The following is a 14,728-nucleotide window of genomic DNA, read 5'->3' as shown; positions in this document are numbered from 1 at the left end:
AGCTCATACTTATTTAGTGTTTGCTATATAACAGACACTATTCTAAGCACTTTGTAAGGATTTACTCTTCACAAGTACCCTACCTCATTATTCCCATTTTACAGGTTAGAAACAGGCATGGAGGTTAAATAATTTGCTTAATTTATCAAGTACTAAGTAGTGAAGTTAAGATACAAACCCATGTAGTCTTGGCTTCAGAGCTTCTGCAGAGATAGGAATTTGAAGATGGAAACAAATTAGATGTTACAGGGGAGTTTGTGTATATAAACTCAGTCCATTGAGAACAAGCACATATGTCTTATTTCCACTCAGTTTGAAGCCAAACTCTTAACCTCAGCCAGTTATAAATATATACTGTTGGCTGTAAGAAGTGTGCTAGATGAGAGAATACAGTTAGATCAGTATAAAAGAAAAGCTTATATTCTTTAGATGTTTATCATCCTTATGTACCTGAAAAAAAAAGAATCCTGTTTTAGTATGTTTTAGCAGTGAAAAAAGTTAATGTGGCAAAAGATATGGTTATTCTCTTTAGTCAATACAGAGCTTATGAGCAGAATGAATAATGCTTTTCTCTGTAGAAAATTTATTTAATTTTTTATTTTGAGATAATTTTAGATGCACAGAAGTTGCAAAAATACAGCTGTAAAATACAAAAGTACAAGGAGGTCCTGGTGTACCCTTCAGTTTCCTCCAATAGTTACATCTTATAGAACAACAAAATATTATCAAGACAGGAAGTTGACACTGGTACATGGGTGTTGTGTCAGGGGTCTCTAAGGCCCCTGTGTTCAGAAGCACTCATGGGATTTGGTGTAATGCTGTACTCATGCTGAAATTTATTAAAGTGATATAGTAAAAATACATACCCAGACCATAAGGGTTAAAACATAGGCAGTCTAGAGGAATTCATCTTCAGGTTTCTTATGTTTTCTCCCTTTTATGAGAGGTCACACAGAGTACATCTCTTCATCACCCCTCCACAACAAAAATGCAGCAGTCTGTGTGTGATTTCTGCCCAGGGAAGTCCATTAGAGAATCAGTGCTCAAGATTTTTATTGGAGGTTGATCATGTAGGCACCCTCTGCCTAGCATGTGTCAAAATTCCAGACTCTGAGAAGAAACTCCCAGATGTTCAGCTTAAATGTCATAGTGGGCGCAGTCTAGGCACAGTGAGCCACCCCTGTCAGTTAGAGAACAGTGGGAATACTCTTGAGATGCAGATTTCCAGACACCATCCAAGGGTTAGCCTTGTAAGCAGGTCTTTCTAAGGATAGCATTCCCAGCTAGGATAAATTTTTTATGCACAGGTATGTATAGTTCTATGCTGTTTTATCACAAGTGTGTATTTTTGTAACCATTACTGCAATCAGAATAAAAGAACTATTTCATCACCACAGAAATCTCTTATGCTAATCTTTTATAGTCACACGTACCCTTTATCCTCCCTAATCCCTGATCTGTTCTCCATCTTTAATTTAACATAGACCGTTTTTAAATGAAGGAAATATTCATGTTTTAATTTTTCACTAAATAAGTGATAAACTTTATATCTATAGTGTTGTAACAAAACCCACACATGGACAATAAAAGACTTTGACTTAAGAGATTATTTTATTTTTTAAGCTAAATGGTAGATACTTGGGTGTTTGTTGTTCTTATACCTAAAATATAATGAGAGAGAGAAAGAAAAAGAGTGCAGGAAAGAGAGAATTAGAATTTTTTGGAAAGATTTAGTATAACAAATCTTGATGGCATTTGCTTTCATTTTCTTTGATCAAACTCGAATGTTTTGTTTCAAGATTATTGACTACCTTTCTTGTAGGACAAATTATTAAATACATCTAAAATGCATTCTATATAGTGATTACTAGATGGTTGATAATATAGTAATAACTTTAACTATTTTTAATAGTTACTAAATAGGCCTAGGATATTTAATTAAGCTTGCTATACTGAAAAATAGCTTAGTCTAAATAATCAACTAAAATGTATTTTGTCTTTTTAGGCACATCAGATTAATATTGGTTATTATTTGACATTACTGTTTTTGTATGGAGTAGCACTCACTGAAAGAGGAAAGAAAGAGGTATGTAGAATCTTTTATTTGCCCATTATAAATCTCTTCACATACACTGACTTCATTTTAACAAATTAAAACATTGATTTTTGAAATTCTCTAAAAACTGAAACCATTCAGTGACCTTTCTATCATATATTTGAATGTAGAGTAATTATTCCTGGGACTATATTGTGAAACTAAAAATACTGATAGAGGAAACAATGTTAGCTTATAACTTTTGTTATTTTATTTATCTTTGAAATACTTACCATTTATGTAAAACAGAAAATTGTTTAGCTTCTTTCACTTATACAGTATGTTTTAACACATTTTCTAGTGTAATTTAATCTCTCTGGTCTTTATCTTACATTTTTGTAAAATATAAGTTTTACCTCAAATTCTTTGTCTAATAAAGTGAAGTGCAAAAAGTAAAAATCTGGGAGATAACTAGGTGATTTCTAAGGGTCCTTACAAATTTAACATTCTCTTTTTCTTATTTTTAATTTCTCAGTTGCAGCCTTGATATCTCTTTTACTTTTTATATTTCTAAATTTATACTCTACTTCATTTCATAAATTAAGTATATAAATCTGACTTGTTAATTATATGAAGTAGAATTTATAAGCACCAAACTGAAAACATTTCCATTTTAAATAATTTCACATAATGCTAAGTATTGTTTTGTGTGATATGCTAGAGAGTATTTTAAAATGAGGCCATGCAGCATTTTGCCCCAGGGAGACCAAGACTATTATGCCTGTTTTTTTTTTTTTCCAAAATAAACAACTTTTTATTGATGTACAGTTGATATACAATGTTGTATTTCAGCAAAGTGATTCAGATGCCTGTTTTAATAATGATAACTGAAGCTATTATTAGAACTGATTCTGACCTTTACGTCTTAGCTATATTGCTATAAACAAGATAGTCCTTCCCCAAAAGAGACTGTGTGTTTGAAAAGTCACTTATTTCCCACTTGAAAAATTAGGAAGATTTGTGCTTTAATCAAAAAGAAAAATTAGGAAGAATTATAAAGAATTATGTTCCATAGTCATAAGAAAAGCCCTTATTTTGGCTAGTAATATTTGTCAGTTTTTGATATAAAAAATGTTATTGTTTTAATGTTCACTTTGAAACATTGGTTAAAGATCTTAAGTTCTTTTGTAATAAGTATTTTAAGCACTGAGTACATTATCTATGTGATCATATACAGAGATGCTAAGATTAGAGATGTGAATAAATAACCAAATGACTGGGTCAATATTAAAGCTGCTCTAACCTCCAGTTTGGGGAATAATTGTTTATTGTAAAAGAAAAAAAATGCCTTTTACATCAGCCAAACCTAGTTTTATATTACTACAGGATTATATAGAAGCTGAGAATAAATTTCTGGTGATGAAGATGGTGATCCAAGAAAATGAAATTTGTGAAAATTTTATGTCTTTAGTTTATTTTGGACGTGGTTTGCTTCGATGTGCCCAGAAGAGGTAAGGGTTTTAATTAACGGGTAGATCTTGCCTGTCAACTTTCAGCATTATGCAATGGGAATAAAGTTTGCACAGTATACCAGGGATTACGACATTGTGCTCTCCTAATTCTTTTCTTCTTCACTGATTCTATAGGTAATTTCTTTAATATTCTTGAACATATTAAATATCCAACTTAACAGGCCATATCAGTAAAAGGCAGTATAGTATAGGCATTAGGAACATAGGCTTTGGAGTCTAACAGACTTGGGCTCAATACATTTTCTACCACTTACCTAGTATATGACTCTAGGAAACTTAATGTTGCTAAGCTTCCTTATCTTTGGAACTAATAATAGTACCCACCTCATAAGGACATTGCAGGTGATTAACATAAAGACCAGGACACAAAAATGCTATTCTTAATAATAATTATTGGTTGTAGTTATTAATATTACCACTTGGAATAGGTGTTTAAGGTACAAATGAGCTTATAATGCATTGAAAGTGTCCAAATGCTGAGTTTGGGAGTATTGGGTATTACATATTTAGTAAAATTGTGCAGGGGAACCTATATGGACTACCTGTTCACTTCCCACATGTAGATCCTTAGCCATTTGTAGCATCATTCATTTTTTTTTTAACTTTTTTTATTGATTTATAATCATTTTACAATGTGTCAAATTCCAGTGTTCAGCACAATTTTTCAGTTATTCATGGACATATACACACTCATTGTCACATTTTTTTCTCTGTGAGTTATCATAACATTTTGTGTATATTTCCCTGTGCTATATACACTGTAATCTTGTTTATCTATTCTACAATTTTGAAATCCCCGGCTATCCCTTCCCACCCTCCACCCCCCGGTAACCACAAGTCTGTATTCTCTGTCTGTGAGTCTATTTCTGTCCTGTATTTACGCTTTGTTTTTGTTTGTTTGTTTTTGTTTTTGTTTTTTAGATTCCACATATGAGCGATCTCATATGGTATTTTTCTTTCTCTTTCTGGCTTACTTCACTTAGAATGACATTCTCCAGGAGCATCCATGTTGCTGCAAATGGCATTATGTTGTCAGTTTTTATGGCTGAGTAGTATTCCATTGTATAAATATATCACATCTTCTTTATCCAGTCACCTGTTGATGGACATTTAGGCTGTTTCCATGTTTTGGCTATTGTAAATAGTGCTGCTATGAACATTGGGGTGCAGGTGTCATCCTGAAGTAGATTTCCTTCTGGATACAAGCCCAGGAGTGGGATTCTTGGGTCATATGGTAAGTCTATTCCTAGTCTTTTGAGGAATCTCCACACTGTTTTCCATAGTGGCTGCACCAGACTGCATTCCCACCAGCAGAGTACGAGGGTTCCCCTTTCTTCACAGCCTCTCCAGCATTTGTCATTTGTGGATTTTTGAATGACGGCCATTCTGACTGGTGTGAGGTGATACCTCATTGTAGTTTTGATTTGCATTTCTCTGATAATTAGTGATATTGAGCATTTTTTCATGTGCTTTTTGATCATTTGTATGTCTTCCTTGGAGAATTGCTTGTTTAGGTCTTCTGCCCATTTTTGGATTGGGTTGTTTATTTTTTTCTTATTGAGTCGTATGAGCTGCTTATATATTCTGGAGATCAAGCCTTTGTCGGTTTCACTTGCAAAAATTTTCTCCCATTCCGTAGGTTTTCTTCTTGTTTTACTTCTGGTTTCCTTTGCTGTGCAGAAGCTTGTAAGTTTCATTAGGTCCCATTTGTTTATTCTTGCTTTTATTTCTTCTAGGAGAAAATTTTTGAGATGTATGTCAGATAATATTTTGCCTATGTTTTCCTCTAGGAGGTTTATTGTATCTTGTCTTTGTTTAAGTCTTTAATCCATTTTGAGTTGATTTTTGTATATGGTGTAAGGGAGTGTTCTAGCTTCATTGTTTTACATGCTGCTGTCCAGTTTTCCCAACACCATTTGCTGAAGAGACTGTCTTTATTCCATTGTATATTCTTGCCTCCTTTGTCGAAGATGAGTTGACCAAAAGTTTGTGGGTTCATTTCTGGGCTCTCTATTCTGTTCCATTGGTCTATATGTCTGTTTTGGTACCAATACCATGCTGTCTTGATGACTGTAGCTCTATAGTATTGTCTGAAGTCTGAGAGAGTTATTCCTCCAGCCTCTTTCTTTCTCTTCAGTAATGCTTTGGCAATTCTAGGTCTTTGATGGTTCCATATAAATTTTATTATGATTTGTTCTAGTTCTGTGAAATATGTCCTGGGTAATTGGATAGGGATTGCATTAAATCTGTAGATTGCCTTGGGCAGTGTGACCATTTTAACAATATTGATTCTTCCAATCCAAGAGCATGGAATATCTTTCCATTTTTTAAAGTCTTCTTTAATTTCCTTCATCAATGGTTTATAGTTTTCTGTGTATAATTCTTTCACCTCCTTGGTTAGATTTATTCTAACCAAGGTATTTTATTACTTTGGGTGCTATTTTAAAGGGGATTGTTTCTTTACTTTCTTCTTCTGTTGATTTATCGTTAGTGTAAAGAAATGCAACTGATTTTTGAACGTTAATTTTGTAACCTGCTACCTTGCTGAATTCTTCAATCAGCTCTAGTAGCTTTTGTGTGGACCTTTTAGGGTTTTCTATATATAGTAACATGTCATCAGCATATAATGACACTTTTACCTCTTCTTTTCCAATTTGGATCCCTTTTATTTCTTTCTCTTGCCTGACTGCTGTGGCTAGGACTTCCAGGACTATGTTGAATAGGAGTGGTGATAGTGGGCATCCTTGTCTTGTCCCAGATTTTAGTGGGAAGCTTTTGAGTTTTTCACCGTTGAGTACTATGCTGGCTGTAGGTTTGTCATATATAGCTTTTATTATGTTGAGATATGTTCCCTCTATACCCACTTTGGCGAGAGTTTTTACCATAAATGGGTGTTGAATTTTATCAAATGCTTTTTCTGCATCGATTGAGATGATCATGTGGTTTTTGTCCTTTCTCTTGTTGATGTGATGTATTACACTGATTGATTTGCGTATGTTGAACCAGCCTTGTGTCCCTGGGATGAACCCCACTTGGTCATGATGTATAATCTTTTTTATGTGTTGTTGGATTGTATTTGCCAAAATTTTGGTGAGGATTTTGGCGTCTATGTTCATCAGTGATATTGGCCTATAATTCTCTTTTTTTTGTAGTGTCTTTGCCTGGTTTTGGTATCAGGGTGATGGTGGCTTCATAGAATGAGTTTGGGAGTATTCCCTCCTTTTCAATCGTCTGGAAGAGTTTGAGAAGGACTGGTATGAGTTCTTCTTTGTATGTTTGGTAGAATTCCCCGGTGAAGCCGTCCGGTCCTGGACTTTTATTTGTAGGGAGGTTTTTAATTGCTATTTCTATTTCCTTTCTAGTGATCGGATTGTTCAAGTGTTCAGATTCTTCTTGATTCAGTTTTGGTGGACAGTATGTTTCCAGAAACTTGTCCATCTCCTCTAGGTTATCCAGTTTGGTTCCATACAGTTTTTCATAATATTCTCATATGATATTCTGTATTTCTATTTTGTTTGTTGTAATTTCTCCATTTTCCTTTCTTATTTTGCTAATTTGTGCTCTCTCTTTTTTCTTCTTTGTGAGTTTGGCCAGAGGTTTGTCGATTTTATTTACTTTTTCAAAAAACCAGCTTTTGGTTTGGTTGATTTTTTCTATGGTCTTGTTTTAATCTCTATTGTATTTAATTCCCCTCTGATCTTTATTATTCCCTTCCTTCTGCTGCTTTTTGGGGCTTTTTGTTCTTCTTTTTCTAATTCATTCAGGTGGTGGGTTAAATTGTTTATTTGAGATTGTTCTTTTTTGAGGAAGGCCTGTATCGCTATAAACTTCCCTCTTAGCACTGCCTTTGCTGTGTCCCATAGGTTTTGAGTGGTTGTGCTTTCATTCTCATTTGTCTCAAGGTATTTTTTAATTTCAGCTTTGATTTCCTCATTGATCCATTGTTTTTTCAATAACATATTGTTTAATCTCCATGCTTTCCTCTTTTTCTCCTTTGTTTCTCTGTTGTTGATTTCCAGTTTCATGGCATTGTGGTCAGTAAAGATGCTTGAGATAATTTCTATCTTCTTAAAATTGTTGAGGTTTCTTTTGTGCCCAAGTACATGATCGATCCTGGAAAATGTTCCATGTGCACTTGAAAAGAATGTATATCCTATTTTTGGGGGGTGTAATGCTCTGAAAATATCCACCAAATCTAGTTTTTCTATTGTAGTATTTAATTTCTCTGTTGCCTTGTTTATTTTCTGTCTGGAAGATCTGTCTAGTGATGTTAATGCAGTGTTAAAATCTCCAACTATGATTGTATTCCCATCAATATCCCCCTTTATCTCTGTTAGTAATTCTTGTATGTACTTAGGTGCTCCTATATTGGGTGCATATATATTAACGAGTGTAATATCCTCATCTTGTATCACTCCTTTAATCATTATAAAATGTCCTTCTTTATCTTTCTTTATGGCCTTTGTTTTAAAGTCTATTTTGTCTGAAATCAGTACTGCAACACCTGCTTTTTTGGCTTTTCCATTTGCATGGAATATCCTTTTCCATCCTTTCACTCTCAATCTATATGTGTCCTTCTCCCTAAAGTGGGTCTCTTGTATGCAGCATATTGAAGGTTCTTGCTTTATTATCCAGTCTGCCACTCTGTGTCTTTTGACTGGAGCATTTAGTCCATTAACATTTACACTAATTAATGATAGATGTGTGTTTATTGCCATTTTGAACTTAACTTTGCAGTTGAATTGGTATATCCTCTTTGTTCCTTTCTTCTTCCTTTTGTGGTTTGGTAATTTTCCTTTGTAATATCATGGATTTTATTTAATTTTTGTGACTCCTTTGTAAATTTTTGGCTTGTGGTTACCCTTTTTTGTAAATCTGTCAACCCATTACTATAACTGTTTTTATTAAACTGATAGTAACATGATCTCAAACCCATCCTACTGTTAAAAAAAATTTAAAAAAGAAAGAAAAAAATATTCTATATTTCCCTGCCTCCCTCTCCCACTCTCAGTGATTTGTATGTCTTCTTTTATAATTTCATGTTTACTTTATTTGTAATTCATGAGTTATCACCTTTCCAGTTGTGAGTTTCTCATTTCTGTAGCATCCTGCTGCTTTTCTATTTAGAATAGCCCTTTCAATATTTCTTTTAGCATGGGTTTAGTGTTGCTAAACTCCTGCAGCTTTTTCTTGTCTGTGAAACTCTTTATTTCTCCTTCTATCCTCAAGGATAGCCTTGCTGGATAAAGGATCCTAGGCTGCATCTTTTTTTCATTCAGGGCTTTGAATATATCTTGCCACTCCCTTCTGGCCTGTAGTGTTTGTGCAGAGAAATCAGCTGAGAGCCTTATGGGGGTTCCCTTGTAACTTACTCTTTGCTTTTCTCTTGCTACCTTTAGAATCCTTTCTTTATCCTTGACTCTGGCCATCTTGATTATGATATGTCTTGGTGTGGGTCTATTTGGGTTCTTCCTGTTTGGGACCCTCTGAGCTTCCTGTACTTGGATATCTGATTCCTTCTCTAAGTTTGGGAAGTTTTCAGTCATGATTTCTTCAAAAACCTTTTCAATCCCCTTTGATCTTTCTTCTCCTTCTGGGACCCCTATTATGCGAAGATTGGGACGCTTTATATTATCCCATAGGTCCCTTATGCTATTTTCATTATTTTTTATTTGCTTCTCTTGTAGTTCTTCTGAATGGGTGCTTTCTATTGCCCTGTCTTCTAGATCACTAATTCGTTCCTCTGCATTATCTAGTCGGCTTTGCACAGCTATTAGATCATTCCTCATCTCTGTCAATGAGTTTACCCATTCTACTTGGCTCTTCTTTATAGCTTCAATTTCATTTTTGACATATTTTATATCTCTAAACACTATCTCAATTCCTTCAGCAATTTGATCACTCCTTTTTTGAAATCTTGATCTAGTAGGCTATCGATGTCTATTTCGTTGATCTTTCTTTCAGGGGATTTCTCTTGTTCTTTTAATTGGGAAAGGTTTTTCTGCTCCTTCATCTTGCTCATACCTCTCTGGCACTGTGGTTTATGAAGTATCAGTTGTTTATTTTGGTCCTTAAGGATTTTATCTATCTAATACCTATTTAGGAATAAAACTTAGGAAAAAAAGAAAAAAAAAGAGAGAGAGAAAGAATTTTAAAAGAAGGGAGAAAGAGGGTTTGAAAACAGTGTATAATGAATAATAGAAGAGCGAGTTGAAGCAGAGTATTAATCAGGTTGAGACGTCCTTTTAAAACCTTTACCAAAAAAGGGGGGGGGAGATGAATAGATGTATTTGAAACCTGTGTCTAATCAATAACAGGACATCAAAACCCAAGAGAAATAGAAATGAATTAAGAAGTAAAAATTAAAAGAGTAACAGAAAATAGAACAGGTAAAAACAGATTTAAAAAAAAAAAGGGGGGGGGGGTTTGTCGGTGTTCTCCTGGAGTCTGTGTGCTTTTAATGTGAAGTCTTTCTGTCTTCGTCCTGTTTTGGAAGCTCAGCTTGCTGTTTTCAGAGGCCCTCCGTTGGCGCCCTCTTCTGTGCTGCTCCCAGCACCTGTTGGCAAGCAGATCGCGCCTCCTCCTAACACTGGGTCAGGTGCAGCTCTCTGCTGTGGGCGGGCGGGTCGCTGCCCCTCCGGATGCCGCAGTCAGATGTTGCAGACTGGCCGGGTAGGAGGGCGGGTCGTGTCCCCTCCCAGCACCTCGGTCAGGGGCTGTGTTCCTGCCCGAAAGGCGGGGGGCCGCTCTCGCTCTACCTGCGCCGCCGGTAGTTCTGCTCTCTGTGCGGCTGCGCGCTCCGCCCTGGTCAGCGCTCCGCAGGTGGGCTCGGGGAAGACCGAGGGACAGCCCTGTCCCTGCTCCGAGCCAGAACCCAGCTCCTTGTTTGTCTTTGTGGAGCAAGTTCTCTGAGGAACCAGGATGGAAGGATCCTGTCTGCCCCGGGCTGCAGGCCAGTCTCAGTCTGGCCTTTGCTGCTGCTAAGCCCTTAGGTGCGGATGCAGGTTTCGCCCCCGCCCCCCGCCTGGGTGCTCATCGCGGAGGATATGGCGGCTTTGCCTGAGCCCCGCCTCTCTTCCCCCGAAAACTTTCCGCGGGTTTTCAGAGATGGGGGTGTGCACCCTTCCCCCGAGAGCACATCAACCTTGCTGTTTTATGGAGGGCCCAGGTTGTTCTGCCCTGTGCACCCACAGCCACGGCGCGCAGCCCCTTGCGTTCCCCCGGGGCTGCCTCTGTGCAGCCGCCCCCGTCCTCCGCCTGGCTTGTGCAGCCTGGCCCTGCCCGCCGCTGCTGGCCCGCGTCTCAGGCTGGGTGTTGGGGGAACGCTCTGTGCCCGTTTAACTTAGTTCTGTCAGTCAAGGGCTGCTCTGTATAGATCCGAGCCTCAGAGGCTCCCCCTCTGTCCCGCTGGCCTCTCAGTTGGAGAGGGGAGACCCAGCGAGCGAGCGCCAGTCCTCCTTTGCCGCTCCCTCCCCGCGGGACCCGTCCCGTGCTGCTTTGCCTTTTGTTCTTTCTTTTTTCCTTTTCTCCTACCAGATTTTTGGCGTCTTTATCATTTGAAGAGGGCGATGTTCTCTCAGAGTTCTGCAGGTGCTCTGGTTGGCTTAGTAGGTCTGTAGATGTGGGTCTTGGTGTATTTGTGGGAGAGGGTGACCTGCGAGCGTCCTTCTACTCCGCCGTCTTCTCCGTCTCCACATCATTCATTTTTATTTGCTAAGCATTTATCATATTTTGGAGACTATTCTAGGTGTTGGGGACAAAGTGGTTTACAAAATAGACAGTTCCTGTCCTCATGTAACTGACAGTATAGTGAAGGTTATAGACCTTAATTAAATAATCAGTTATATCAGTAATCAACTATGAAATGTAATAAAGAGCTGTGAAGGAGGATACAATGAACAATTTAAGTCTTTACTGGAACCCTACAGGAATCAGAAGTCTCCTTGAGGAAATAATATTTAGCTGAGATCTTAAGCATGAATTAGGCAAAGTTTATTTATGCAAATCCTTATGAAGGATTACTGCTGGGCCTGACCATTGGATCCCTAAAAGTGTCAGTTTGTGGTAGTTCTTTGATTTTTGTAAGGTTGATCCTCTATCCTCTGGCATGCTTGTTTTTTACAATCTGGAAGACTTCCTGCTTCCTGTTCATTAGCATGATGTCATCAATATGGTTGGCTAGTGTTATGCTTTACAGAATGTCAGGGTGATCAAAATCCCTTTAGTCTATATTGAGAAAATTAGCATAGCTCTGAAACAAGACAAAGAATCTGTACTTCTGTCCTCTCAGATATGTGAACTGCTGTTTATTTTCTTTACTGATGGGCAGTGGAGAGAATCCGTTTTCCAAATCATTGACACTAGAAAGCCCAGTCATCTGGCTGCATCATTTACTTTCATCCCTGGCCTATGGAGAATAACCACCACTGAGCTGCTCAAAGACACTGATGTCCTTCTCACTCTGTATTTCTTATTGTGTTAGTGGAAGGAATGTCCTCTGGGCCTTTCCAGAGAACCTTGCCTAGTGGTGGATTCTGTGGTCTTACGTAGTGAGTCCATTCCAACATCTTTATCTCCCTGAGCTTTCTTTAATATTCTGCCAAGAAATTTTCAACATTTCAACCTCAATTACTAAAGGCCATTGTTACGTCCATGCTTCAAGTAGACGTCTCAACAGCATGTTAGGACTGGCTTCAGGTGTCCTTGCTAGGAAAGTAAATACTGAATTATGGGAGAGTTGTCCCATATCAATATGCACTTCCTTATCCAGCTGTATATTTGTCCATTGGTTCAACGGTCTTTACATCCACTCCCGGACAAGTTCCTACCGGTACATACTAGTCGAGTTCTACAATGCTTAAGGTGAATAAGCTTTTTCTTCCACTGTTTTCCAATTTGGGCTTTGCTTATACCTGATTTTAGATTTTTTGGTCTATAGGCAAAGAGTAGAGATAGGGGAGGATCTTGAGAAGGAAAAACATCATCTTCTGAGACATGTACCTTAGATGGTGTTTTTGCATGGTCTGCTTGTTCCCCTGTCAGAGCCCTGATAGTACAGTAATCCTGTTGGGTCTATGCTTTTGGTTTTTGCTGTTGTTCTACCCTTGCAATTAAATACTGGGCCTCATTTTCTGTATAGTCTGCCCTTATATTCAGAGTTGATCAGGGTTCTTTAAATGTTACCATAGTGACCTTTTAGCTTTCGCTGGAGTATTCTTGGTTATAGTAGTAGTCCTGTTGAGGCTGTGTATTTGGTCCTCTTTAGTAGTTTTTTACACTTTGTGATTAAATCTGGGCCTGATTTTTCAGCATAGATTATCTTTATGGCTGTAGGAGATGAGGGTCTCTTTAAATGCTGCCCATAGAGGCCTCTGTCTTTCATTGTGTCCTGAGTTAACAATAGTTGGCTGACCTGTGCCTGTCATTCTCTTTCTTCAAGGCTTCCAAGACAGTAAACAAAAGCCAACCAACTCTACAATCCCTTTAATTACCATGGCCCCCATACTGTTCAAGCTTGAACTACTACATAATTTATTGCCTCCCCTTCCACCTGTATTTCATCCCCATCTACCACAGGTGAGAGTCCTGGTGTTTGTATTTCTATAGCATGCCAGAGGTTATCACCATCCTGCTTATCAGAAAAAAAAAAAAAGAAAGAAAATGGGTTACTTCTTGTCTTATTGGTAAACTATCTAGTTACAAAGTCTCATTCAAACTAACTTTATTTTAAAATTCTTTGCAGATATAATGGAGGACTGCTAGAATTTCATAAAAGCTTACAAGAAATAGGAGATACAGATGATCATTGGTTTGACATAGATCCTACGGAAGATGAAGATTTACCTACAACTTTTAAAGTAAGAAATTATTGAAGAATAACATTTCATCTGTGGCTAATCAGAATCATCTTTGATAAAGTACAGTTTATGCTAACTATCATTCTATAGGAAACACGTTCTTTTATTGGACATTAGCTTTTTATATAAGAAACAACCTTGATTCCATTATTTAGTGCAGAATGTGCAACAAGTAGAGAGAAGTGAGGAGGCTGTGTCAGCATTTCCAAATAACAAGAAGATTAAAAGATGTACCAGTTCAGTACTTCAAATGGTTAGAGCTAAATGTAATAGTTAACTTCTTTTTTGTAATTATGTTTACCATTATTTTGTTGTTGATTTGAATTTTAAAAGTACTAAATGCTTACTTCAGAAATCTTGAAAAATGTAAAAATGCCAAAGATGAAAGTAAAATTCATCCATATATTTCTTCAAATGGAGAAAACATTGTTGGTGTTTTCATGTATGTCTTTCCATACATACATGTACACATACATGTGTTTAATACTCTTATTTTTAGTAAACTGGTATGATATATGCATTGATTTGTAATATGAGAATGTATATTATTGTGAATTTCCCATTGAGTAGACTATTATACAGTATAATTTTTTCATAGTCCATTATAAAAATGTTCTTAAATTTGCTTAACCAGTTCCCTGCCATTGAACATTTAGTTTATTCTAAAAATTGTTGCTTTTCTCTATTATGGAAAGTGATCTTTTTGTATTTCTCTCATCATTCCCTTAGTAAAAATATTTAAAGGTGGAATTGTGAAGTAAATATTTACACACTTGTAAAGTTATTTGTATATATCTCATTTTCTTCTAGAAAGCTTGTACCAGTTTATATTCTTAAGACAGAGCATGAGAGTTTCCATTTCTCCATACCCTCTGGACGTTCTTTACTTTTTGGGTAATTTTTACCCATCTGATAAACTGTAGTGGTCACTTTTTATTTGTTTAATATGAAAATAGCTACACTAGGTTTCTCTTGATTGGTATTTGAATGATATAATGACATACCTTCTAAACTTTTACTTTAAACCTTTCTGGATCCTTCTATTTTAGCTGACTTTAAGGCCAAACACATTCCTCAAAATAAAGAGGGATGTTTATAAAAATAAAAAAATTTAATTTTCTAGGAGGCTATAACAACTCAAAATTTGTATATACCTAATAATATAGCCTCAAAGCATTTGGGGCAAAAACTGATAGAACTAAAAAGAGAAATAGAACACTCCCAATTTCAGTAGCATATTTTAATATACCTCTCTCAGTAATCAATAGAATAAGCAGACAATTTTTGATGTTTGCCAGGATAAT

The 14,728-nt window shown here is 36.7% G+C and overlaps 1 protein-coding gene across 6 annotated transcripts in view; it reads left to right on the top strand.

The window, feature by feature from the left end:
- Positions 1 to 14,728, top strand: part of DZIP3 (DAZ interacting zinc finger protein 3) — a 104,206-nt gene that overhangs the window by 27,003 nt on the left and 62,475 nt on the right. For all 6 annotated transcript variants that reach the window (XM_031456135.2, XM_031456109.2, XM_010978399.3 and 3 more), the window contains 3 exons: positions 2,006 to 2,086; positions 3,422 to 3,546; positions 13,310 to 13,424. In XM_031456135.2, the coding sequence (XP_031311995.1) occupies positions 2,006 to 2,086; positions 3,422 to 3,546; positions 13,310 to 13,424 (321 nt within the window). The remainder of the gene's footprint in view (positions 1 to 2,005; positions 2,087 to 3,421; positions 3,547 to 13,309; positions 13,425 to 14,728) is intronic.

Source organism: Camelus dromedarius, chromosome 2 (genome assembly GCF_036321535.1).
Source record: "Camelus dromedarius isolate mCamDro1 chromosome 2, mCamDro1.pat, whole genome shotgun sequence".
Taxonomy (NCBI): domain Eukaryota; kingdom Metazoa; phylum Chordata; class Mammalia; order Artiodactyla; family Camelidae; genus Camelus; species Camelus dromedarius.
Note: the sequence above shows the minus strand (reverse complement) of the source record. Positions and strands in the feature narration are given on the sequence as shown.